We start from the raw sequence: 26489 nt of genomic DNA, 5'->3' as shown, positions 1-26489 counted from the left end.
AAATTCTCAGAAAGGGGGCAGTGCATCTGATTCCAAAACCTGAGGTCAGTCAAATGACAAGAAGTTACATTTCCAGTTCCAGTAGGCTAGCTCATAGAGGAAAAAATGTAATGCAAATAATGCTCAAACATAATTTCTTATGCTGTTTTAGGAAGAGAAGTGTGGATATGTTCTACTGATTGGGTATTGCTGTCTCCAGGAATCTTTTCTTTTCCAGTTTCAGAAGTATAGTGCCACAGCGCGGCCTACCCTGTACTCTAACTTGTAGTTACTTTAATTTTAAAGTGTTTATTTTTGTCAGTTGCATTGGCCTACCCTTTGAACTCTGTAATTCTGTGTCTATCATAATTCAGGATTCTGGATACTTTCCTATTTTTCAAAGTCTATAAGTTTTGGAGTTTGTCAACTGCAGCATGTACAGTGATGACACTGCCCAATTCCAGAACTGTAAGATGCATCACCTGTCATTACCAGCAGTCATCAAAAAGATTGCCAGTTACTAAAATGAGTTTTGAAGATTGGTTTCAAATCATATTGTGCTTCAGTAGCCATTTTGATTGTTGGCTCTCTTTCTTCCCTGTCCCACAAATCCTATCCTGTTATTTTTCCAAGTCTCTTTTTGTTGATACCTGCTAAACTCCAGTTACCAAATCTAAATTTTATTTCCTTGTTCCAGAGCTCCTTATCTAAATTTACAGAACGAAATTATTAGATTTGCAAATAGCAGCTTCACCAGTGTAAGAGACTTCCTAGGAATGTAGGATAAGCTCTTGTGGGCCCAGGAAGGGAGGAGTTTAGTGATCACAGCACTTCTAAACAAAGTTCATTTATTGCATTAATTTCATCTTCAGTTACTGCAAGACCAAAAAATTTGCAGTACTCACTGTGGTATCTTTCAGTTCATGAGAGATGACAAACAGCAATTGTAATAGGTTTTGTGGTGAAAGGTGAGAGTTCTTACGCACTGGAGTTGCTGTCACCCTTGTACAAAATGCAGTTATGAGCTCCTCTATGTCGTGCTGGCCTCCAGAAGTACATAGCTGCTTTGCTTATTTGAAAGTACTTCCTTTTGCAAAGTTAATTAGGTTTGAAAGTACTGAATAAATGATTCCTTTTTTGCATCTCAAAGTGAAAAAACCCAACAAAACAACTTTTCAGATACTCAGTTGGATCTCTAACAAAAATTCCAGACAAATTTGATAGGCATTGCTTTGTCCTGGAATAATAAGAGTGCTATCAATTAAATTACAAAGAGATTGAGAGTACTATACTTGACATTTCTCTCACTTATGCTTCACGATGTGTGTTGGCACTTTGACTAACAGAAGCCAGCCCTTTTATGAAGAACATCAAAAGTGCCATTTTGTATATCTGTACATTTTTATTTTAAGCCTATTTTGGACTCAGGAATTCAATAGAAAACATTTTAAAGAGTTTTATTCTCTCTCTCTCTGTGTATTGATTGGACTTTGCAGCATTTGTTTATTTCAATAAGCCCATCTGTCCCTGAAAAATGTGCAGTTGTACACCAATGCATGCAGAGCAGACATGCCAGTAATGATTTTACTTATCCCTATCTTTTCCCCAATCTCCTATTACTAATTCTAAGCAGGTACAGTATCAATATTGCTCTTTGGTGAGAAATAAGCACATGCATAGAAGTTCACAAACAGAATAATCTGAAAGTCATTAATACTAATGGTGAAACCCAAGAATTCACCTCAGAATACATCTTCTGTTTACTCAGATAAATCCAGAATTACAAATTATGGAAAAATGAGTATTTTATCTAAAGATGTATAACAGTACAAAGGCTAGGAAAACTACTGCTCATTTTGAAAATATTGACACCCTCTGGTTCCCCTGTAAAGTTCTGGAATTGTTTCCTGAAGAAACACTAGATCAAATCAGCCAGTATCATTCCCAGAATAATCACATGTAATTTTATTAAATGAAACTGAAAATCCAAAACTTTATATGAAACATACAAAGGCATTTTTGAGGATAATATTGTAATATTGGAAATGTAATAGCTGTGCAAATAGTTTTGATACACTTCCCTGGTTTCAGCAGCTACTGTTACACAGCTTGGTACATCTGTCATTTTCCAGGTCATTTTATGAAACCAAGGGAGCATACTTCAAAGGCCACAGAGTATATGAAATAGGTTTTATTGCAAATAATTATTGAAAAGCTATTTACTAGCTGGGCTTCAGCTATATATCTTTCTGTAACTTCCTTAAAACTTCCTGGGGGAAAAATTGCTATAGTAATATAACTTTATTAATTGGGTTCAGTTTATGTCTTCTGTATATGGTGGCAGGATGGATGTTTGTTTTAAACACAATACTCTCCTTGCATACTAGCTTGCTGTTTTGGGCTTAATCGTTGATGCTGGAGAATATCTGAATGAGCTAATTGTTAATTTTTTCTTCTCTTTTCCTCTTGCTTACTGTGCTTTTGCTTCCTTTTTTCTAGATGTATTTGCTTATTCCTTCTAGTCTGATTTTGCAGTTATAGACTAAGAAGTGGCAAAAGTTATCAAGATTAACATTCAGGAAAACAAATAAAATACAGCCTAAGGAGACCCAAAGGGTGCAAGCTGCTTTCTTTACAAGAAAGAAAAGCAGGGAAATGTCTGGGGCAAAGATGGGGGAGGTTTAATAATCACATATGCAAACCTATATAATTAATATACTGAATTTTGTATTTCTAATTATCAATCATTACAATATGTATATGTGCACTTGCACATATATGATAAATATGTTGCTTTAAAACCAACTTGATTAGCATTATGCTTTTAGAAGAAGAAGAGTGTATATAGCATATATTAGTAAAGTAATTCATTATTTATTCAGGTTCACTAAGTGAAACTACATGTCAACATATCTGTATTCCCTCCTTAATCTACTGAAATGATTGATCCATGTTCATTTGCGTAACCGTAGAATCTCTCTCCTGCTAGGTTATCCTGTTGTCTGTTTCTCTTTATCCAATATAGTGCAGTTCTTATTCTCCCTATATTTAGCGTCTGTTACTAATTTAATCTTTTAGACTAATAGTCAATTTATGTTAATCTTCTTTCTTTTTTCCTTGCACTTTTTTATTTTTCTTCCGATGCTTAAAATAGAAGTGGAGCAAAAAGGTAAATAACGTATACAGTCCAAACCCCAGCTCCTTGTTATGTGCCTTATGGATGTTAACCTCTTCCCTTCCCCTCCCCACAACACTCTTATATTATGATAATCAGCAGGATCTCATAAGTACACCTCATAACGAAGTCGACTGTTTGCAATAAAGTGACTTGGCTGCTTAAAGTAGGTGGCGGGGTATAGTGTCTGAAGTACTTGGGCTGGAGGGAAGACTCCCTTGCTTTTTTCTCTCCCTTTCTCTTTGTCTTTCTTTCCCTCTCTTTCTCTCACCCTTGGGTAAATTCTTGTTAATCAAGTGTCATCTTGCCTGGCTTCCAGAACCCTCTCCATAGCATGCCATGGTTACAGGGTTTCCTGGTCTGTTTCATTCATTGCTTTGGTTGTGTTTTGTTTTCTCTGCTCCTAATTGCTTTCTCTATATACCTGATGATTTGTTTTGTTCCTTTATTTTTAATCGAGGCACCTCCTTTTTCAGCCTCACCACTTCTTAAAGTTCTAAACAAGTCGATGCGATTTTTTTTGGACTGAAATGACCTAGCACACTGCTGCACACCAGTTAAAAGCTCTGGAGCGTTAATGTGTACTCACTAAAAGTCTGAAACGAAAATGCAAGATTAGCTCTACATTTTCAGCTGTCTGTGTATGCCATTGAGCCTTGGTCTGTACTAGTGAAAACAGTTCCCATCCACTTTCCATACTGGTACAGCAAGAACATGGTAACTTTAAGAAAAGTGGATGATAAGGGTGATAATTGCATTAATTATAACATAAGGTATAATCTAGTGCCAATTAAATTGATTTTTTTTTCTTCCTGACACAGTCATTATGATTTACCTACCTTTTTTTTTTCTTTTCTTTCTTTTTTTTTTTTTAATTTTTATTATGAGATGGTCTTAATTTGACGTAATTCTTGTCTTACTTCTCTCTGTGACTGTTAGTCTTTGTTTGCCCGGGGACGTTGAAAGCAATTGTGGACTCACCATATTTATATGAAGCTGAGCAAAAAGCAGGTGCTTGGTGCAAAGACCCTCTCCAGGCTGCGGATAAAATATACTTCATGCCATGGACTCCGTATCGCACGGATACTTTGATAGAGTATGCTTCTTTAGAGGACTTCCAGAACGGACGCCAGCAGACGACGTACAAACTCCCAAACCGAGTGGATGGTACTGGATTTGTAGTGTACGACGGAGCTGTCTTTTTCAACAAGGAAAGAACTCGGAACATAGTAAAATTTGACTTGAGGACTAGAATTAAGAGCGGAGAGGCCATAATCAATTATGCTAATTACCACGACACCTCTCCGTACCGATGGGGAGGAAAGACTGATATCGACTTGGCAGTTGATGAAAATGGCTTGTGGGTAATTTATGCTACGGAGCAAAACAACGGGATGATAGTAATCAGCCAGCTGAACCCCTACACCCTGCGCTTTGAGGCCACCTGGGAAACCACCTACGACAAGCGGGCAGCATCCAATGCCTTCATGATATGCGGTGTCCTGTACGTGGTGCGGTCGGTGTATCAGGACAACGAGAGCGAGACCGGCAGGAACGCCATCGATTACATCTACAACACCAGGCTGAGCAGGGGCGAGCACGTGGACATTCCTTTTCCCAACCAGTACCAGTACATCGCCGCAGTGGATTACAACCCCAGAGACAACCAGCTCTATGTGTGGAATAACAACTTCATTCTGAGATACTCCTTGGAGTTCGGCCCACCTGATCCTGCCCAAGGTAAGAATTTCTCTTTTTTTCTCATTTTTGATGTCTTGGTGTTTCCATTCAAAGAAATAAGTTACGATATTTTTGGTCTTAGATTTAGCTCATGACAGAAAGGTAAGGAAAGGTTTTTTGTCTGCACTGTGCTAAGCTGAGCAGCATTACAGCTGTGCAAGACAAATTTGCAGAACCTGTGAAGAGAAATAAAACTACTTTATTTGGTTTACAGGCTCGTGCTGTTCTTTTTTTGCTTTTTTCTTTTTTTTTTTCCTTTTTTTCCTTTTTTAAATGCAAGTGTGTAGCTTTTCTGTGGTTGAGAATGAGTTGGGGAATTACTTACTTTGTACCATCAGTCAGTTTGACTCCAACAGCTAAACTGAGTTGGAGTTGCTTCGTGCTGAGCCCGAAGCCCGTTCCCATCGGCTTGGTGTTACCTGCCTTCTGAATTGATTGCAGCACACACGCAGACCTTTTAACTTCTTGGTGCCAGCAGTGCAGAGCAATGTGTGCTGGGAGGTCCCAGAGGAGACATATTGGGTTAATGTGCAATACCAAGCATAAGTATTTTTCTGCAGCCTTATTTTCACAGTTTCTAATGTCGGGTTAGACAAGATTGTCTGACATCTTTTTAGTGGATTTCTCAGTAAGCCCCTTACAATTGCATTCCAGCTTGCTAGAAGTTAGTAGTACTTCGTAAAATGAAAGATACTAACTGTCAGAAGGGAAAAGAAAAACGGAGGTCTTTAGGTGTCAGAAATCCCTAAAAATGACATGAACAGGCACAGCCACATATTAACATCTACAGAGGAGAGTAAATACCAGGAGAAATGCTCTGTGGCAGAAGATATATGAAGCAAAAGCTGCTTTAGCAATGAAGGCAATACTTCACTTCTCTCATCTAACTGCTATGCATGTATAGCAGCCGTTTCTTCTACTTCAAGAAAGTAGTAATAATGGCTTCTCCACATGAAAAGTGGCTGTCCTGCTTCAGCAAAGCTGATTCATGCACAGCAGTGCAAACTGAATTATGCACACAATTATAACAACCCACATATAGCTTTTCCAGGTACAAAACTGCATTTGAGGCAGCAGAACAGGGTGGTGTAGAGCCAATACGTTCGTGATCTCCAAAGCCATGGGTGATCTGTCCAGTCTCCTACAGACCTCCCTGGCAATACCTGGCCAGGCTCCGGCAGGTTACAGGTGTTTGGGGAACTAGCCAGCTTTGCTCTCTGTACATAAAGCAAGTCCATTCCTCAGGGAGGCTTTGGAGCTGCTCTTAGCAGAGAGATAAACCACCTGTGTAATTAAAAAAAAAAATTAAAGCTTTCATTTTCATACGTTCTCATGCATGCCACTTTTCATTCAGTTCATTTGAGTCAAAGATGCATTTTAAATTCTCTAAAGCTTTAAGAGTAAGAGGAGAAGATGGAGGTGCAGGCTCTAAGTAGCTTTTGCAGTTCAGGCAGCTGCTGTGAATGTGAAAAAAGCTAATCTCTAAGTCACTGCATAGAAGAAAAAGTATAAAGAAAAAGCAGGGGCAGAAAAGGCTTTGTGGAATCCTTCGTTCACTTTAGTAAACCTCCAAACATCTCCAGTTAAACATTTCATAATGTTTTTACTATGAGAGAGTCTTCAGGATCTTAAGTTATAGTGTATGTGCTGGCCACATCCCATCTGCTCTCAGAACTGGATTTGTGCATCCACCAGCACCCTTTTCTCTTCCTGGGCTCCTGCTGGCATGCAAGGCAGGAGCAGAAATTGTTTATTCCATCAAGACCTAGGCAAGAATGGGTCCAGGGCTCGCTGCAGGGTGCTTGCCTCTCCTCTGAGCTATTTGCCCATTCACCCCTGAAGACAGACAAGGAATATTTGAGTAAGTCATGAATTAGAGTTTTAAATGCATTAGGACATCAGTGAATATGTTTTGATTGTGGTCTTTTTAAAATATAGAAACCAAATGAAGACACTCATTTTATTTGAGCATGTGATGCATAAATTCACACACAGTATTTTCCTTACATAAAGCCAATACCCAATATTTTAATTTTGTGTGGGTATGTACATTGCAGATCTAAGAATATGTTTCAGGTCATTTCCTCTTTTGCCTAAGCCAGTTGCCTGTAGTTAGAAACTACTAAATGAAAGGAAAAATTATCTAACATAATTGTCCTTGAGATGTACTGCTATAAAAGCAAGGAGAAATTCTTTATGGTATCTACTCTATATTTATTTCTGTTATATTTCCAGTTCCTCTTTGTTTCAATATAAATTCTGTATAAATTGCAGCTCAGTCCTTCAACTATTATATAAAGGATTTACATGTGTAATACACATTTGGATTTTTTATCTCATATGGAATTAGATCAGCTTTTAAGCATGCCTGACGAATGGCATTTTTGTGCTTTTTTAATTCTAATTTGGTTTGGGTTTTTGTGGTCAACTCAGATTTCTTAATCATGTACTCAACAACATAGGAGTTACGATAACATTCTGTAAGTCACTTAACAAAAGAACTTTCTTTTAGTGTCCTTTGCAACAGTACTTTAATATCAAGTATTTAATGGTGTCACAAGGTCAGTGTCTCAAAATTGGAAGTCATGGCCCTTTCTTTTCAAATGGTTAACTTGGGACCATTGTGAAAAACTCAGTAATCTGTGTTCCCTCTCTTGCCAAGTGCGAAATAATGATAGATAAGACACACACTGATTTTTAGTTTTCTCCCTATATATCTGTCTTGGCTATTACTTTTTGTCTACACCACAATGTCCAGCTACCAAGTGCTTCAAAAACACCAGTCTTTCTTCCTACATGAAAGATGAATTTGTCAGATTCAAGTTGCACTTTCCCTTCAAATTTGTTCCCAGCGCCAAAACTTGGGCTCATCCATATCCTGAAACTCCTGGCTTTGTTTTCTGTATTGTCTCCTTCATTTTTAAATCTCCCTGTTGAAACCCCTGAAATACCACTGCAATTAACCTAATATTGACCTTGCTCTTGCTGCACACCTGCAACATTTTCTCTTCTTGTGACTTTCTCAGTATCCTTATTTTCTTTGCCTACAGGAGAAACTCTTCAGATTTCTAAAACTCTACCTGCTGGAGACAGACTACTGCTTTAGTACTCAGACAGTGGGGGCTGCTGCCCTTAGAAGTCCTCCCTTAACCCTATTCTTTTTATGTTATTTTCTTCCTGCTTCTCTCAGAAATTATAGTACACAGATGTATCATAGAATGATGGAAGGATCATTAAGTCCAGCCATAAATATCACCCTGACGAGTTCCCCACTGAACCATGTCCCGGAGCCCCACATCTGCAATCTGATGCTGGGCAAATGCCCCAACTGCATTTGCAAGGGGTCCTCCTGTTTCTGCAGTGCTTGTGCCTGCCAAGATGGTGCATTTGCAAGGTGTCTGCCAAGACAATGCTACGTGTAGAACATTCAGCCTGCAGCTGTGCGTCTCTGGTGTAGATGTAGAAACGGTTTTCAGAGCTACATCTGTCAAGTACTGCTCAGATGTTGCAGAGGAGCATGTTTTCTACAATTAAGTATAAAAAGCATTTAAAAATCAAACCCCTAATTTTAAAATGAAATCAAATATATCAGGCCTTGCAAAAAGACACTGAAAAATTAGAGACAAATCAGAGCTTTTAAATCCTTGGTAAATTTAGTGGATATATCCAGTTACATTCTTTCTACAGGAGGTACGAGGGGTCCAAATGAATCCTTGGTGAAACAGGAATTTTTAATGGAATTCTAAGTTAAAAGACCAGGAAGAATGAAGGAATTTTCTCTCTAAAAAGTGAATATAAGCATTACATTGTAAGGTTTCCTTGGTAACAAAAAGAAGATAAATCCTTTTGTTCTGTGTTAGTGCATTAGGGAGAGATTTCATCTACACTCATCCCAATTTGTGCTAACTGTTCAAACTGTAGTTGTCTCCCCTTTTGTGCCATGATACCCATCATTAAGTATTATTGGATCACTGCAGGAAGAGATGGATGTTGTGAGTATGGACAGAGCAGAAACTCAGAGAGTAGCATCACCAAGGGCTTGAAGTAATAGGAAACTAGTGCAACACCAAGAATCTACAAGAAAGTCGTGCAGCAAATTAAGTAAATTGGGTCTGTATGTGTATATCAAATCTGATAGACTACAGATGAATTAAAAAGTGGTTGTACAAGCAAAGACAACATAATGGGGACCAGATAGCATATTTCTTAACCACAGGTATTATGCTATTTTTTTTTGTCACATGTGTTATTATTTTCAAGGTATAAATTTATAAATGACTATGTTAACATTTCACTTTCAATTGAACGGGATTTGGCAGGGTCAATAGAGTCCTGACTAACATAATAGCTGGAGTCACCTATAGGTAATTAGGTGACTCTCAGTACCTTCCCTGCTATTCACTGAGGCACAAAAACAGGTACAGAGCAGTAATAAGCAGAAGGCAGGAAAATTCTGATTTGCACAGGTTTCTGATCTCTGTTGCTTTACACAGCAGCTCCATGTATGACACCTTTTGAGAATAAAGGTGGGCACATAGATTTTCATGTGTCAGAATAAATTGAAATACCTGACCTGTAAAAATATACATTTAACTGAAAAATCTGTGCAGCTGATTTCTCAAATGATCTGGATGCCAGAGGGCAGAAAGAAACCATTCTCAGAAGTGGCACATCATTTGGGCATTACAATTAAAACAATTCTAAATCTAAGGTTAGAGTTGTACTTTGGGTGGGGATATTTTTTATTTGGCTTGATTTAGTTTGGTTTTTTTAAACTTTTTTTTATGCCTGCCTAGAATAGAAACCTCTTGGCAAGGTTGTTAGCTTGTGTGCCTCCTCTAAATCTGCTCTTCACTGATAGTTGGGGAAAGAAAGTTACTATTCCCCTGCTATCCTACAGCAATTGTGTTAAGTTTTTTATAGACATCACACTGCTAAACAGGTGTTAAGTTTTACTCCAGTGGTGTCTTCATTTTTAGTAACAGATAGGATATGTAACTGTTTAAATCAGATGTTAGGAGCTGCATGAAACAAATGTAAATTAAATATGCCTCAATTTGAGTCTTTGGATTTACGTTTTTATTGCTCTTTTCTCTTATTTTCTTAATTTTAATGACTGTCTTCAGCTGATAATAAGAGAACCTATTCTTAATAAAAAAAGAAGGCAGAAGAGGTTTCGCTTTTCTCCTCAGCGTATCAAGCCTAGTGAAAAAGTCAAAATAGAATCTCACATTGTAAAAGTGGCTTTTTTGGAGCTGGACTAAAACTACATAGCTTCACCCCTGCTGCTTTGAACAAGAGGTTAATAACCTTGACATGGGAGTTTGTTCTTCTTCCCTGCTGCAGCCTATTAATCATCACTGCCATATCTTGTATTGGCCAAGTGCTCTGCGAGGCAGAGCCCTCCGCCCTCAGCTCTCGGAAGGAGACACATCAGGTGGTGGCAGCTGTCTTGTGTCTTCGTGCAGCTCAGGAGAGTGGCCGAGCAGATGAAGTTCCCACATGTCATTAAAGACAAAATGACCTGCCTTCGAAAAGCTAGATATACTCCTTGAAGTGATGTGTTTGGCTTTTTCCTAGTTTTCAACCACCTTCTTTCCCAGACTTCCAGCACTGTCTGAAGTTTCTTGGTGCATTCTTAAATATGCTGACTTCTTTTCTAAAATTTGATTGAAGAAAAAACTTCCGCAATGTTTTTAATTTTTTTTTTTTTTTTTGCGAGAGGTAGTTTCAAGTCTTTCTCTTACAATGTGAGATTACTTATATATTTCTATGTAGTACTACCATGCTATGCAGGTCATTTTTTATTCATGGCTGATAGGCTTTGAAATTGATTTTAATGGATAGCATGAAAGTTGTACTAACTAAAGTTGTGTAATGACAGCAGAATTATTTTAGCTCAGGGTGCAACACCAAATATGTTCTGAAAATTGTTACCTCACCACTGAACTTCAAAGAGTTTTATGAATTCTGACACTGATATTTTGCTTCTGAGACAAAACTGTCCTAAACATTACAGGGTTTGAGTAGTAATTGCAATAATGCTAATACCCATTTTGATGTTTAAATATGTATTAATTAGCAGAGTGTATTAGGAGATGGATCGTAATAATTGGTTGTCCCCTGCATCATTCCCCATCCCCACGAGCTCCCTGTTCCCAAGGACCTGATTCAGCAGGCCTTGCCTGACAGTTGTGCAAGTGATTGCAAATGCTTTTGACAAATGTTAATTGGGAAGCACTAGAAGGCTGGATGCATTGTAATCAAAAGCAAATTAAAGCAGTTTCACAAGATGTCAGGCAAGCACTCGCAGAACAGATCTGAGGGTTTCAATAGTCACTGGCTACACCACAAGTTCAGCACAATTACACAGGCTGTGTTCAAGCAGCCAAGAATGAGACTGAAGAGAAGACAGGCTCTGCAGAAGTTTGTGAGCAGGAGAGGGATGATACGCACATCTTTGCCTTTAGTCTTGAAAAAACAGATCATGATGATCAAAACATCACCCTAAATTCATGTGCAAATAAAAAAATAAATTAATATTCTAAACCTCTAATATAAGTGAAACATAACTGAAAAAGGGTTTTGAAAAAATTGTGATTTGCCAAACGGCAAATTTAATATTATGCAAGACACTAATTTACAAAAAGCTGATGAAAAAATGAGACTGCTCTTCATTTTATTTTTTTTTTATGATTTAATGATTTAAAGAGAAGCTATGCTGTTCAGTAAGTCAAGAGTGCAACGGTCTAGCAGAAGCAGAAAAAAAGAGAAAGAAAGAAGCCAAAAATTCTTTTCGTGAGCTTATTTGTTCTCAACACAAGCCTCTGTACTTTTCTGTGCCTGTAAAACATTTTGAACACTAATGAATATTTGGAAATAATGATAACTGTTGCATATGCTTTGCTGATTTGCATTATTTTTCAATATCTGCATGAAGGTGTTGCACAGCCATTCCAGACTCCGCTAGCATCAATTTGTAATTTCTCCCCAAAGCCTGAAAGCCCTGGCATGGCTTGGGCTGCACCTCAGCAGCTCCAGCTGAGAGTTCCTGCTGTGGCTCAGTGGCAGGAGCAGCTGCACCTCCCAAACAGGAGGGATTTGGCCTAAGCCTGGCCTGGTGTTTCATAGAAGATGAAATCTCAGTCCTTGCCACTGGCTTGTGTGAATTGTGTCTTCCTACCTGCTCTGTCAAAAAAGGATGTTAAGGCCCCAAATGTTCAAAGAAGAGAGCGCCACGTGCCTGCTGGGTGCTGCCTCTGCTTGGAGCTAATCAGGCATGCAGCTCCCTCAGGCAGCATAACTGCTGGGTAGGAAGATGTTATCATAATTATTGCCCTGGAAGGTGTGTACTGGGTGGCTTGAAGTTTTGGGGTCTGTTTTTTAAAAATGGTCTCGTTAGTTACAGCCCGCTGCCTTTGTTGTTAAAGCTGGACTACATTGTTCACGGCACACTGATTCAAATGATTCTATCTATTGAGTTGTTCCTGCTGCAAATGTGATTAAGTAATCTTTAATTGCTTTGAGCGTGTTTGTTATGTACTGATAATTCCCTAGTATGCCTTTCAGCTTTTAGAAATGTAACTATCAATTTTATTACAGAAGAGATTATTTGGAGAATGTGCTGAAACGTCATAACAGTATGAGCTGGGAGTAAAAAAAGAAAAAAAAAACAAAAAAATTCAAAGTTATGTCTTAAGCATCCAGAATAGCAATAAGAGTAATATTAGATAAAGGAAAGGAGACGCCAGAGAATCCTTGAAAGCTACATAAATAGCTTTTAAATAACTTTTTTATATATAATTCAGAAGTAATTTATTTTATTATTACTCTGTTTTTTCCCTGTGCAGTGCCTACCACAGCAGTGACAATAACTTCTTCAGCAGAGCTTTACAAAACCACAGTGTCAACCACTAGCACTACGTCACAGAGAGGTCCCATAAGCACAACATCAGCTGGAGGAACAAAGGAAGGAAGCAGAGGACCCAAACCACCACCACCCATTTCTACAACCAAAATTCCTCCCGTGACTAGTTTTTTCCCTTTGCCAGAGAGATTCTGTGAACCAACTGAAGCCAGGGGGATTAGCTGGCCTCAAACACAGAGAGGAATGATGGTTGAACGCCCTTGCCCCAAAGGAACACGAGGTATTACCTTTAAAAATACATCTTGATTTCAAGCAGACATTTCAAAAGCAATATGCAGCTCTCTCATGATGAATACTTTTGAATCTCAGGCTGTCTGTCCCATTATTTTTTTGTTACCCAGAGAGTGCAGTACCTACAGGCAGTGGTCAAGTTATAATCTGCAATCGTCATTTGAGCGTAGCCACAGAATTACCTTGTGCTTGCACTTGTGTGAATCCAGGTCAAATTTTAGGGCATTGCTTGAGGACTGTTGTGAAATATGCTTACAGCTGCCTTTCTCATTATGAACTCCCCTCTGGATGAGCTCCAGGAAAAATCAAGGGCTTTTTGTTTGTTTGCAGAAAACGTCTGGTATTTTTCACTGACTTTTTTCTTTAATTGCTCTTTGTAATGTACATTATTTCCTTACATTTTTGTCAATTATTGTCAAGTACTACCATTAGCAGCATTCAGAACTGAATGTTGTTTAGGAGCACAGTGTAGCCAATTTCCCGAATGCATGCAGAAGAATGGTTTCCATTTCACTGTAGTTTTCTGCATCTGTTGTAGGAACTGCCTCGTATCTCTGCGTGGTCTTAACAGGAATGTGGAACCCCAAAGGCCCTGATCTTAGCAACTGTACCTCACACTGGGTAAATCAGCTGGCTCAGAAGGTTGGTTGAAACCTTTTAATCTGGCATACACTAGTGATTAAGGATTTTAACTCTGAGCATTAATATTTCAGTTTGTTTAAGTTGTCTTTATTGCTCTGTGTTCATTAAAAGTAGGAGGAGTTATGTGTACTCTGTGTGCAAAGCACTGGCCAACAGTTAGGTTCTTATGTGTGTTTTAGTATGCCCTCTATAATTCTTATGTTGAATTTGTGATTACATGTTCTCATCACTATTTAAAACAAAGTAGCTTTGCTTGTTTTCAAAAACCAAAAGCAATATTTGTGTAAGAAATCAAATACTATACAACACACAGCAAAACCTCTGATATACAGCAGGGTTTTTTTTGTTCAGTAAAAATTACACTGTAATAAATAGATTTTTGTCTGAGTGCATTGATAACGGTATGATTAAACTGCAGAACCACTTTCTGTGTTTTCCTTCCCTACTGAGATTTACAAAGTTTATGAAAACTGGATAATTTGTTGTCAGTACAAGGCTACTTGACTTTCAAATGCCTCAAGCACTGGTATGAACAAACAGATTTCTTACTGTCTGATAATGGCAGTAAAATGAAAGTGAGGATGAATAGAAGATTGAGCCCAAAAGTCCCACTCAGATTTCTGGTTTTGAAGGCTGTTAAGAACTGCTTTTGTGTGTCACGGATCTAAGAACCTTTAATCTTCTGAGATAAAGAGAACGTTATTGGTCTCAATTAGTTACAGATTTCAATGTATGTGCAAATGGTTATTTCACCACAACAAAGGTACACAGGGAATTGGAATTAGGAGCCGCAAGCAGAACAAGGGACCCTGCTGAGATAATATAAACTGTCATTTCAGATCAGAAGTGGAGAAAATGCTGCTAGTCTGGCCAATGAACTGGCTAAACACACCAAAGGAGCAGTCTTTGCTGGAGATGTTAGTTCATCAGTGAGGCTGATGGAACAGCTCGTGGACATTTTGGATGCTCAGCTTCAGGAGCTACGGCCCAGTGAAAAAGACTCTGCTGGAAGGAGTTATAACAAGGTACACACCTCCCATCACCTCCTCCTGCTGAGATAACAATTGCTCTTGGGTTTGGTATTTTTTTCCTTTCAGAAACATTAATCTATACTTTGTTCCTGTATGTGTATAGTTCTGGAATAAGCATATGAGAGAAAACAGCAGTAAATACACAGCAGAAAGTTGTAATTACCTTCTTTAGGGAATAAGATGTAATTCACAATAGCTGACTGGTCCTAAAATACATAGCTGTGTCCCATATTAAAATCTGGAATGCATTATAACTAGTGTGAGGGAAATGAGTATTAGCTCTCAGAAATTCTGTAACAAATCAGCATGTTTATCCAGTGATCCTTTTAACCCTGAACATGTAATAAAATCAGTGGAATTCTGCATAGGTGCATGGTTTTATTTTAATCCAACTTCCTGCAGAATAATAGCACTTTCTTAGACTTCTAAAGACACCAACATTACTTATAATTGATCTTTATAAAAAGGCCTTACTGCACATAACTAAAACTTGAATTAATGTTTTCTCTGGAAACATGTTCCAAGAAACATTTCAGAGAAAATGTGTCTTTGTGGTTTAAATACAAATTACAGTGTTATTACTTTTCCTCTTTTTCTCAGGGGAAATGCTGTATTTCTCAGCCTCTTCCTTGCATGAGCCTAGTCAGCAAGCCACAAATGAAATATTTTTTCATCCTCCTTTACAGAGAGAGAGAGATCCATGCATTTCTCTGTTATTTTGGCAATAGTTTTATTTACAGTCCCTAGATGCCCTTAAAATCGTTTTCCCAGAGACAGATCAAGTGCCCACACACAGATTTTTTCCTTTGACCTTTTCATACAAACCCCACCATTTGGGCAAAAGATATCTAGACACCTGAGTAAAGGTTGCTGTGCTGCTTTTGGCTGGGCTAGAGTTAATTTTCTTTACAGTGGCTAGTATGGGGCTACATTTTGGATTTGTGCTGAAATAAATCTTTCATATCTTTGATAGAAAGATGTTTTTGTTAATGCTGAGTAGCACTTTCACAGCATTTTCTTCTTTTCCTACTGCTGCACTGTCAAGGAATTTGGGAGTGCATGGGAATTTGGGAGGGAGCCTCTGAGGCCAGCTGACCTTGAGGGTATTCCATACATATGATGGGACATCATACTCAGCATATAAAGCTGGTGGGAATTAGGGAGAACTGGGGGACTTGGAAGTTATGGAGTTTGTCTTCCCAAGTAACCATTCCATGATTGATGGAGCTTGGCTTTTCTGGGAATGGCTGAACACCTGCCTGCCCATGGGAAGCAGTGAATTAATTCCCTGGTTTGTTTTATTTTGTTTTACCTTTTGAATTGTGTCTATCTCGGCTCATGGATTTTGTCAGTTTTGCCCTTGTGATTCTTTCCCCCATCCTGCTGGTGAGCAAATGAGCAAGTGGCTGTGTGGTCTTTGGTTTCCAGCTGGGCTTAAACCACAGCTGGGAAAAAACATTTCCTATGTGATGTTCTTTTGTAGTCATCATGGAGAGAAACTAGATTTATGTCCAGGCTGCCATTCAAAATCAGGATTTGAAACACCAGAGTATTTTTTTTTTCTCTTTCTGAAGTTTTCCAGAATCTTTCTAACTTCTGATTTTCTTTTTCCTTATTAAAAAGCTCCAAAAACGAGAGAAGACGTGCAGGGCTTACCTTAAGGTATATCTCCTGTGCTGTCACCCTGCTTTCTCCCTGCTTCAGCAACCTGCCACGCTTTATCATCTTGCTGCATGATCCTATGTATTTCAGTCTTTGATAAATGTGTATTGTGCCCCATATCAACTTTACAAATGTTGGCTTTGCACAGGTATAACACTCAAAAAAAAAATAAAATCAAAGTTCATACCTCTTGTACCTTAACTTGTTTAAAACTAAAAGAGCAGAAGGGATTATTATCTGAATTGGAAGTAACATCTCTCTTGTAATAAAATTTTGGGCAGGGGTAAAAAGCTTGCAACTAAAAAAAAATAGTTCACCTTGGTAGAATTTTGTATCAAAGACTGTTTAGAGTTAATTTGCTTGTGAGAAAAATGTACATTATAGCTTGCTTTGTGTGTATTCTTATGCCTAGTAAAATCACTTCTTACAGTTTTAAGAATTGTTACAATTCAGTGACTTGAGGATACAATGCAAAGACAAACATTTCTCTAACTTCACTAGTAAAATGTCTGCCATGTGTCCCATTAACCAGGCTGTATAGAAGGCGTGTAACACATTGCTACCTGATTTCCAGTTCCTTTCACCAGCTGTAGAATGGTTGCCTGTAGTGGCCAGCTCCTTTGCTGCAGTACAATGCCAGTAATGCCACCTCACCCCTATGAAGGGCAGAATAAAGTCCTAGGACAAACATGTCTGGCTCTGAAATATTTTATTGCAGATTTTTTCAAAACTTCTTTTAAAATACTGATTTTTACTTGTATCCTCTGAGATGAAATATAAGAATTATTTTTGGAAAGAAATTTGAAATACTTTACAACATAATAAAAAAATTCAGACTCTTCCTGAAAAGAGATTTCTCTGTACAGGGCACTTCTGTCTTTTATCCCAAAGCCCTGGAAGTGCAATGGAGGTGTCCAGTTATACAGAAATTTGACAAAAAAGACAAAGATCTGGAGATAAATTTACTTCTCAAGCAATGATAGTTGTAATAGGTTTTTATTAGCAAATATATTTTAATAGTAAAGGGTAATCCAGCAGATGTGGTTTGGAGAGAGTGGGTTTTTCTGCTTCCTTTCCATTAGCAAACAGGATTGTGAGAAGAGCAGTAACAAGGCTGCTCCGACAGCTGTGTCACAGGGGTTGTGGGGTTTTTCCCATCCATTTGCCTCTGTCTGAGAGGAGAAGAACTTCAGAGATATTACTGGGCAGGTGATGATTTTCCACAAGGAAAATGCAGAGTTATCCCATAATGAAGGAAAAGCATACCGTGTCCATGAATGCATACCGTCAGTGCTGTATGGCGGTACATGAGAAACCAGAGCAGAACCTTAATTTCCAACTGGTGTCATTTTCTGTAGGTCTCAAATGGGCTTCTCTGCTTAGATAAGACTAATAAACCTCTTGAAATTACAAATCAAAAGCTGACTTACACTATGCAAATGAAGCGAGTTCCCACTTTGTGACAGAGAATTCATTTGTACCTCAGATTAGAGGCTCCAATCTGTATTTCTTAGTAACTAATGAATCTGGCCTCTGCAGACCAATTTCAGTTCCACTCTAGTTAATGGCTGCAGCAGTATCAGTGCGAACATTTTGACTATTCTCCCATTAGAGAAAGAAAAAAGGCTTTAAAGCCACTTCGAAGTATCTTCCACCTGCCAGGAAGGTCGTGGTGGCTCACAATGCAACAGAAAGAGGATATTAAAATGGATTAGGCTAATTAATCTTGCTCTGACAGTAGCCTTGACCAAGTTTTCCCATTCGTTTGTTTGCACAATATAGTACTCCAGACTGACATCTTCCTGTTTGTATAATGTGTTCTGTTTCCATTTCCAATGCTTTTAAATTGATCAAACAAATTGTATATATGCTTAATGACACATTAGGAATAGGTAAATGGGACAGAGTAAACAGGGTGTTACAGCAGTGCCTGCTGTACTCAATGCACAGCACACTCGGTGCACAGCAGCGTTATGCATTAATGTAAAAGCCTGCCTTCAATTGATTACCTGATTACTCTGATTGGATTATTTTGTAAAATAATGTAATCATGTCACTGAATTATTCTTCTTCCTTATTTATTACTACCTTATAGACAGCTCAGTGAACCTTAAAGCATGATGATAGAGTTGTTACAAGTAAAACTTTTTAAAATAGCAGCTTTTATTCAGCTTTACAGTTTTGCCGTCACTGATAACAGGAACGGTCAGTGGACATCCTTGTTTGCTCTATTGATTTCCTTTTCCAACTGACCTTTGTGCAGGAATGGGAGTTGGTAATCCTTCTAAGTATCTATGAACAGGTACAGGAACAGGAGGGGGAGTGAGAGTGGCCAAAACTAATTTATATCCACTGAGTCAGCTTCATTTCATGCCTCCTGTAATAAAGAAGGTCTATTTGTCATAGACAAGTAGTTTATAGTGCTATGGCTGCACTAGTGGGGCTCAGTTTCCAGAGGACAATTATTGTCATTTTAGCCTAAATTGCGGAGTGCTAATTTTGGCATTAGCATTTTTAAATAGAAGTTATACATTTTGACATTAAGATGAAAGCTTCAGGCAAGATTTCTGGCATTTATTTTTACATTTTTCAGCACATTAATAATACCATACTTATATCTGATACAAAACAAGTCAAATTTGCATGTTTACTGCTTAGAGACCACACAATGCTAGTGGCTAGCTGCGCTTCTATTCATGCTAATCCAACAAGCAGATGGAAAATATTTTAATGTTGAAAATAGTGTTCTTGTGCCATTAAATCACAGTAAATCATTCTGACAGTTAAGTATTATAATTGTCACCGTATAACATTGGGAATTTTCCCCAGCTGCCTAGGGCTTCAGACCTAATGATAGTTTTCTAATGAATGCAGGCAGTTGTGGATACAGTGGACAACTTGCTCAGGCCTGAAGCTCTGGAGTCCTGGAAGGACATGAATTCTTCAGAACAAGCCCATGCAGCCACAATGTTACTTGATACCTTAGAAGAAGGGGCTTTTGTCTTGGCTGATAACCTTGTAGAACCAAGTAGAGTCTCAATGCCCACAGAAAATATTGGTAAGTAAACTTCTTTTTGAGCATAACTTAAAGTGGTATGTGTTGCTCTACACAAAAGGAAGAAATAGTGCTCCAGATAGCAACATACTTTCTGAAGGCTGAGCTGTGCAATGTTTGATGGAAAGGTGAGTGCTCCAAAGCAGGGAAAACACACTTTTCTTGTTTGGTCCTTTGAAATTAGCCTTCTTCTTTATTGTCATTAGTACATTATAAAATGGAAAGTAGTTGATGCTACAAAGTTGATTTATCTCTAAAAATCGTTAGCAGAATGCGTGGATGTGAAGAGTGCTTAAAAGGCAGAGTATGGATTTTTTTGAGGTAACTGCTTTCTGTAGAGCTGCAGAAAATACTTTTCAGTTAAATATAAACTGTTCCTAATGAATTTAAATTACTTTTTTTGCAATGTGCTGTGCCAGTTAAATATTTTAGGCACTCAGCATAGGCCAAATGTTTATATTAAACATGACTGCCTTCAGGTAAAAATGTGTTCAGTGAACTACATCTCCCATAATGCAGAATAGCTATGCTCCAGAGACTGCAAAATAGCTGGAGATAGTTGGAGCATAATTTAGAATTTAAGTGGTGACAGAGAAATGAAGGGGTTTGGTATTAGAGATGTGCAAATATTGTTGTGCAGGATGTGTTAAAGCAAAAATCATTGCTATGCATAAAATTAAAATTCCTTATTACAGAGATTAATGTAGTCTCAGGGAGGTACAAGGAACCTGAAAGTCTGCTAATATGCAGAGTACCAAGATAGAGACTTGGAATAGACTGCAGAAATGAGACTTTTCACGTTTCAGTGTCTGCATATTTGTAGCTGTAGAAGATGATTCTGCCTAGTTTTTAATTGAGTAGGGAGATACTGGGAAAGGATGGGGAAAAGTCTCACAGTCTGTTATCAAAGGAACTGCACCAGTTGTTTTGAAGGAATGTGGGTAGAATCACAGATCTGCCTTTGGATGTACACAAGCAGTTCCATGGAGATGAGTAGACACTGAATATTACTTCTTGTGAAAAGCTGTCTTCATGTCATAATAACACTTCCCTGATGCCATGCAAGACTGAATTCCTGGCACACATATGTATGTATGACTTGGAGAAAGAGATTTCCTAATTTCATACTTTTTGTCAGTCTGTAGTTCAGAGCTGTAGCTGGACTGGTTTAATATAACACAGATTTTGTCAAGCAGTTGTCTGCTCTCACCTATATGAATGATTTTATCTATCCAAGGAAATCCAGCATTTGATGGTAATCTTGCAAAAATTTCCCAATATGAGATGTGTTATAAAAGTAATACTGAAGTATGGCTGAGTAGCATCTGATTTTTCAATTTAAATGCTTTTTAGCAGAACTAATAAAATGGTTTCCTATAAGTATACAGAAGTAGATGTAGGAAAAAAGAATTGGAAATAATGTTTAGCTACATATACTGATTTAGCTAAATACGTGGCATGAATACTTAGGTATTCTTTTTATTCCTAAAAATACCTAGGTATTCTTTGCTGACTGTTTAAAAAAACTCTTTATATCTCAATGAATACTTAAAGATCTAAATTTGTCAGCAAAGGATACTGCATAAACATTGACATCTTCAAAACTAACATTTTTTGCAATATGTGTGTAGTATCTTTAACTGGATGCTTTGTGGGCACAAATTTGAACAAGGTTTGATGTCAAGTTATCACTAGTAAAGTGCTGTCATTTCAGCAGTGTGCATTAGATTTAGTTAAAGAAGCTGAGTCTGTGTGATTGAAGCATGCAGTACAAATCTGCCTTACAGACAGCCATGTGAGAAAACTAAATAAAGACTAGGGGGAAAAATTGTCGTCTGGCATATTGTAATCTGGCCAAGAGACTTTATCTGCATTCTCCTTTTTTAACAATTTTTTTTTCTGGTCTGCTTAGTTTTGGATGTTGCAGTGCTTTCTACTGAGGGCCAAGTGCAGGACTTGCGATTTCCTCAGGCTGGTAAAGGAGGGAACTGGATTCAGCTCTCTGCACGGACCATGAAACAGAACAGCAGGAATGGTGAGCCTTGGGCACGGAACAGTGGAACTCCATTAACTTCTATAAACCTACCTTACCTAGTTAAAACATCAAAACAAAACACCACAAAGCTGCTCTGTGGCTTTTTTTTTGATGATCACGGGTACCTGGTCGTTTTTCTTCAAGTCTGTGGCCTGAAAATACCTCTCAGTTTACTGATGTTTAATTTTCATTAGAGTACAGGTCGCCGTCTTTCTGTAGACCTTTGTGGAGTGAAGATGGGCTTTTTTTTTTTCTTTTGTAGGACTAGCCAAACTGGTTTTCATTATTTACAAAAGTTTGGGCCGTTTCCTCAGTACTGAAAATGCAACCATAAAGTTGGGCAGTGACTTGGCGGGGCAGAACAGCACGATCGCCGTCAACTCGCACGTCATCGCCGCCTCCATCAACAAGGAGTCGAGCCGGGTGTACCTGACCGATCCCGTGCACTTCACACTGGAGCACATCGATGTGAGTTATGCTAATGACTCAGTGGGAAGGTCACAAAATCAGCAAGAGAGAAAAGCAATGCAGAAAAACAACCTCTTTTTTACCATTTGAATTTTAAATGTTGGACTAGGTCAGAGACGCGAGTTAAGTCTATGAACATAAAATTAAATGAGCCTGGTTCAGTGATTATTAGAACTTAAGTGTATTCTTAATGAAAGCTAATTCAGTAATCAACATGAAAATGTAAATGACTCATTTGTTTCTAACTGAAAATTAACTCTTACCTTAGTAGAAGAGAAGAAAATAAGTGTTAAGATTCTTGATGGTTTGATGTAGTAAGTTTTATTCACTCTTTACCTTTCTACATTAATTTTGGTCCAAGTTATGGAAGCTTATACAAATTGTTCAAATTGCATTTATTCAGCAAAGAATAAAGTATGGTATCTTGATCTGTTATACTTTGAATTTATGTATATTTTCTTCATGGTATTTAATTTAATGTGTTTCTTTGCTCTTAAGTTGTCCTTTCTCTTTTCATGTCTCACATGGGGAAAATAAACAATCACTACTGTGATAGAGAAAATATGGTTAGATTTTTCCTCTTGTTTGCCTGTTTATTTAAATCTGGTTGGAATTTTTTTTCATCAAAATAAATAGGCACTGAGGAGTGAACTTTTTTGTGATACCTTTTCACATAACTTTGGCCTGACCAAAGGTGAGAACCAAAGGAAAGAGATCCTATTTTCAAATTGTCAATTACAGAAAAAAATATCTTCAGAAGAAATTCACAGTCCTAACTTTCCAGAAAGCAAAAACAACTATAATGTACCATCCATGCAAAAAATTGTAATTGTTTAAAATGGGGTCTACAGTAATTGAGACTACACTTCAGAGTGCTTTGGACTATAAAGTCCCTTTTAAACTAGATGCCTTCCTTGTGCAACATAGTCCACAGTTTTGCTGATTAAAAGCTTTATTGTCCAAAACGTGCAAAGTTTAATCTAAATTATCTTTAACACATATTAAACAATTGTTATTGCCATCTTAGTGTGTAAAATCCTCATTTTATGTTATCCTTTTGTCTCCCAGCCTGACAATTATTTCAATGCAAATTGTTCCTTCTGGAACTACTCAGAGAGGACTATGATGGGATACTGGTCAACTCAAGGCTGCAAACTGGTTGACACAAATAAAACTCATACAACGTGTGCTTGCAGTCACCTCACCAACTTTGCAATTCTTATGGCTCGTCGGGAAATTGTGGTAAGTAACGATATTTCCAGCCAGCAACGGGGAGCAAACTTAAAAGACTTAGCTTTAAATTTTTAGCAAGATCCAAAATTGTTGAAGTTTCTGTAGTATTTATAGCTCCTACCCACTCTTTCCAAAGGAATTTGCTTTCTGTAGCACTTTTCTTACTCATCCATAAAGTTGCAAGCAAAATAACAGTGAAGAGAAAACAAGGAAGAGCAAGAGTTTTCTACAAGCCGTATTTTAAAGTTACTGACCAACCTTACAACCATTTTACAGACTCCCCCTCAGTACAGATGGAGTGTCTGTTCAGACAGCTGTGCAAGCTGTTCCCTGGAAGCCCAAATGCCAGCTCTCCTTGCCGAGGAAGGTCAAGGAACTTCCATACTGGTTGTTTAAACACCTCTTTATAGTCAGAAATTTTGTTGTCTATTTAAAGCACTTCCTGCATGTCAGGGGCCCAAGAGCATGCAATATTTACAGGGATATGGGACTTCTCATTAAGCCATTGTATTTGAAAAGTTCACTGCGAAGAGCTGAGGCAAGGAATCTCCTTTAGATAAACATGAGATTGAAGCCAGAATTACATGGGCAGCATATTCTGCATTTTGTCCTGCTCATTGTGTAGGTCATTCTTTCTTCTCTGCTGTGAAGTTGCAGGTCTGTAGAAAGTCCATGGGAAAGCTTTCCTCTCTCCTTTCATCAGAGGCTAATGGTACCTTAAAAATGTTATGTTTCTCTGCTCATATTTCCAACCAGTCTGCAGTGAGCCATAGAAAAAGTGGAAATGCTATCTGAGCTGGATAAAATAGTCACATTTTTCTCTCAGACCTGCTCCTCTTCTACTTACCCTGATCTTGCTCTTCTGGGAAGCTGACCTGAGACAGAGAAATTACTGAGTACATTTTGCCCATCTCATGTAATGAACAAGTAACTTTTCTGGATACCTGTGAAAATAGGTTTTTGTTTATACTCATAAAGAGTCATATTAATTTTCTCCATTCTTGGTTATTTCTAGTACAAAGATGGAGTGCACGAATTGCTCCTCACTGTCATCACCTGGGTGGGAATTGTCATCTCTCTTGTTTGCCTGGCCATCTGCATCTTCACATTCTGTTTTTTCCGTGGCCTGCAAAGTGATCGTAACACTATTCACAAGAACCTTTGTATCAACCTATTCATTGCTGAGTTCATTTTCCTAATAGGCATCGATAAGACAGAGTACAAGGTAAGTTTTCTCTCTGTGTACTGATCTTGTTCTCTGAAATGACTGTTTGAAATGGATTTGAATTAAAACATGACAACGCTGACAAGTTTTTAGCACTCCAACCCAGCAAGGCTAACATAAAAGCACAGCATGAAAATAAGATATATTCACACATAGTATTTACATCCATCCCAAAATATGCTTTTTATTTTCAGTTGAGAAACACTGGCTATTAACAAAGCAGGTGGTTAGACTTTTGAAAGAGGAGATGAAATTGAATGTTGACTATTAGGAACATAAATACCTTTTCTATATATATTCAAATGTCTTAACAGGTATTGACTACATCTTTATATATATTAGTACAAAGTCTTTTCTATATGTATATACATTTTTTACATTTCACATTCAAGCAGGTATTTTGGTAGTATTGGTAAAATTAATTCTGACATCATTCATTTAGTTGAAACTAATAATCTAGCATAGTTTCTTCCAGAATTTAGCCAATGGGGAAAGAATTAGGACCAATTTCTGTTACAACAGTAGAAATTTCCATATTACAGCAGACAAAAATCGTGGGACAGACACTTTATAATTTTAAATATGTAATATTACATTATGCATAGAGAACCAGCTGTTCATGTCTAGGATTATCTAAACTGTAAGTCCTGAAACCATATCAGTTTCAAAATTAAAAAGTTGCTTATGAAATTAGGAAATCCACTCTGAAATTGATGACTGGGAGACGAGGGTGCAATTTCTTTGTCTTCATTTATGCTGTTCAGCTAATTCACTTTCTGTAACTACTGAACACATATTAGTGTTTTCAAATGTTCAGAGTATGTTTTGAGGTTCAGAGTATGTTTTGAGGGAAGACGCTCCTGAATTTGTGAAATGTTTCTAATAAAACTGTCTGCAGTTCTATTGCACACTTTTCAGTTGCAGAGGTAAAGATGTGAAGGTTTTGTGGTTTACATTTCCATGTCTCTCTTTCTTTGCAGATTGCATGTCCGGTTTTTGCAGGTCTCTTACACTTTTTCTTCCTGGCAGCCTTTGCCTGGATGTGTCTAGAAGGAGTGCAGCTTTATCTAATGTTAGTAGAAGTATTTGAAAGTGAATATTCTAGAAAGAAGTACTATTATGTTGCTGGCTACCTCTTCCCTGCTACAGTAGTTGGTGTCTCAGCAGCTATTGACTATAAGAGCTACGGAACAGAGAAAGCGTAAGTAATTGCAAGTGACCTGAGTGTTTTTCAAGTGAATAATTTTTTAAAGCCTATTAGCTGTCAGAGGGTTCCTGACAGACTAAAATACCATCTGAAAGCTTTATTGGTAAGAGAATGGTGATGCTGTGCACAAATTGCAATCAAGTCTTTTGTAATTCTCTAGGTTCAGGGGATTTGTACTCTAGGGAGACCAATTCTAAATTATGGTCTTTCTTTTAACACAAAAGATTGACCTGAAACAAATTGAAAAAGTAAATAACTTTTTGTACTCAGATGTATATTAAGCAAAATTTCTCAACTTAAAGTATCTGACAAGCCTAACCACTCAGTTTTAAGGTAATGCTTCATTAAATCTCTTTGTTCAGCTGTCCCTCTAGCTAGCTCTCGTCCTGAGGTATGACAGTACAATATTCCAACCTATGTGTTTTATTTTGATAATATTTTATCAGGCAAGTAGAGTGGGATTAAAATTAGCCACTGCCTTTTATTTACAAAAATACAGATGTATATAAGAAGTGACAGAAGGTAGACAGGAAACATTTCTGAGGATTTGAGTTGCTGGAGGCATGAATTTGCCTTTCAGTAGTGTTTATTTTGTCCTTTGATGAAATTAGTTACAGAAGGGGAAGATATTGTTGACTACAAGAAAGCTGCTTGATGTTGCTACTGATGAAAGACAAATAAGAGAATTCAGCAGGGAACTGGGCTGCTGGAAAAATGAATTGCTAAGTGAAGTTGGCCCTAATAGGTTTATACGTCATTTAGTCTGGTATCTTATGTATTCTTTCTCTACAGTTCAACTCCCAGGTGGGGCATTTTATTTATACCATATTATTATTCAGCAAAACATGGCATCTGAGCATTTTCTGTCTCATATTCCTC

At 37.8% G+C, this 26489-nt stretch overlaps 1 protein-coding gene across 2 annotated transcripts in view; it reads left to right on the top strand.

The window, feature by feature from the left end:
* The window catches only part of ADGRL2 (adhesion G protein-coupled receptor L2), a 158999-nt gene that overhangs the window by 107136 nt on the left and 25374 nt on the right, over positions 1-26489 (top strand). For both annotated transcript variants that reach the window (XM_058808995.1, XM_058808994.1), the window contains exons 5-15: positions 4094-4894; positions 12745-13041; positions 13591-13694; positions 14534-14719; positions 16349-16387; positions 19262-19445; positions 21355-21477; positions 21740-21945; positions 23014-23187; positions 24194-24403; positions 25384-25604. In XM_058808995.1, coding sequence (XP_058664978.1) covers positions 4094-4894; positions 12745-13041; positions 13591-13694; positions 14534-14719; positions 16349-16387; positions 19262-19445; positions 21355-21477; positions 21740-21945; positions 23014-23187; positions 24194-24403; positions 25384-25604 — 2545 coding nt within the window. The remainder of the gene's footprint in view (positions 1-4093; positions 4895-12744; positions 13042-13590; positions 13695-14533; positions 14720-16348; positions 16388-19261; positions 19446-21354; positions 21478-21739; positions 21946-23013; positions 23188-24193; positions 24404-25383; positions 25605-26489) is intronic.

Source organism: Ammospiza caudacuta, chromosome 7 (genome assembly GCF_027887145.1).
Source record: "Ammospiza caudacuta isolate bAmmCau1 chromosome 7, bAmmCau1.pri, whole genome shotgun sequence".
NCBI lineage: Eukaryota > Metazoa > Chordata > Aves > Passeriformes > Passerellidae > Ammospiza > Ammospiza caudacuta.
The sequence above is the reverse complement of the archived record's forward strand: the minus strand, read 5'-3'. Positions and strand labels throughout refer to the sequence as shown.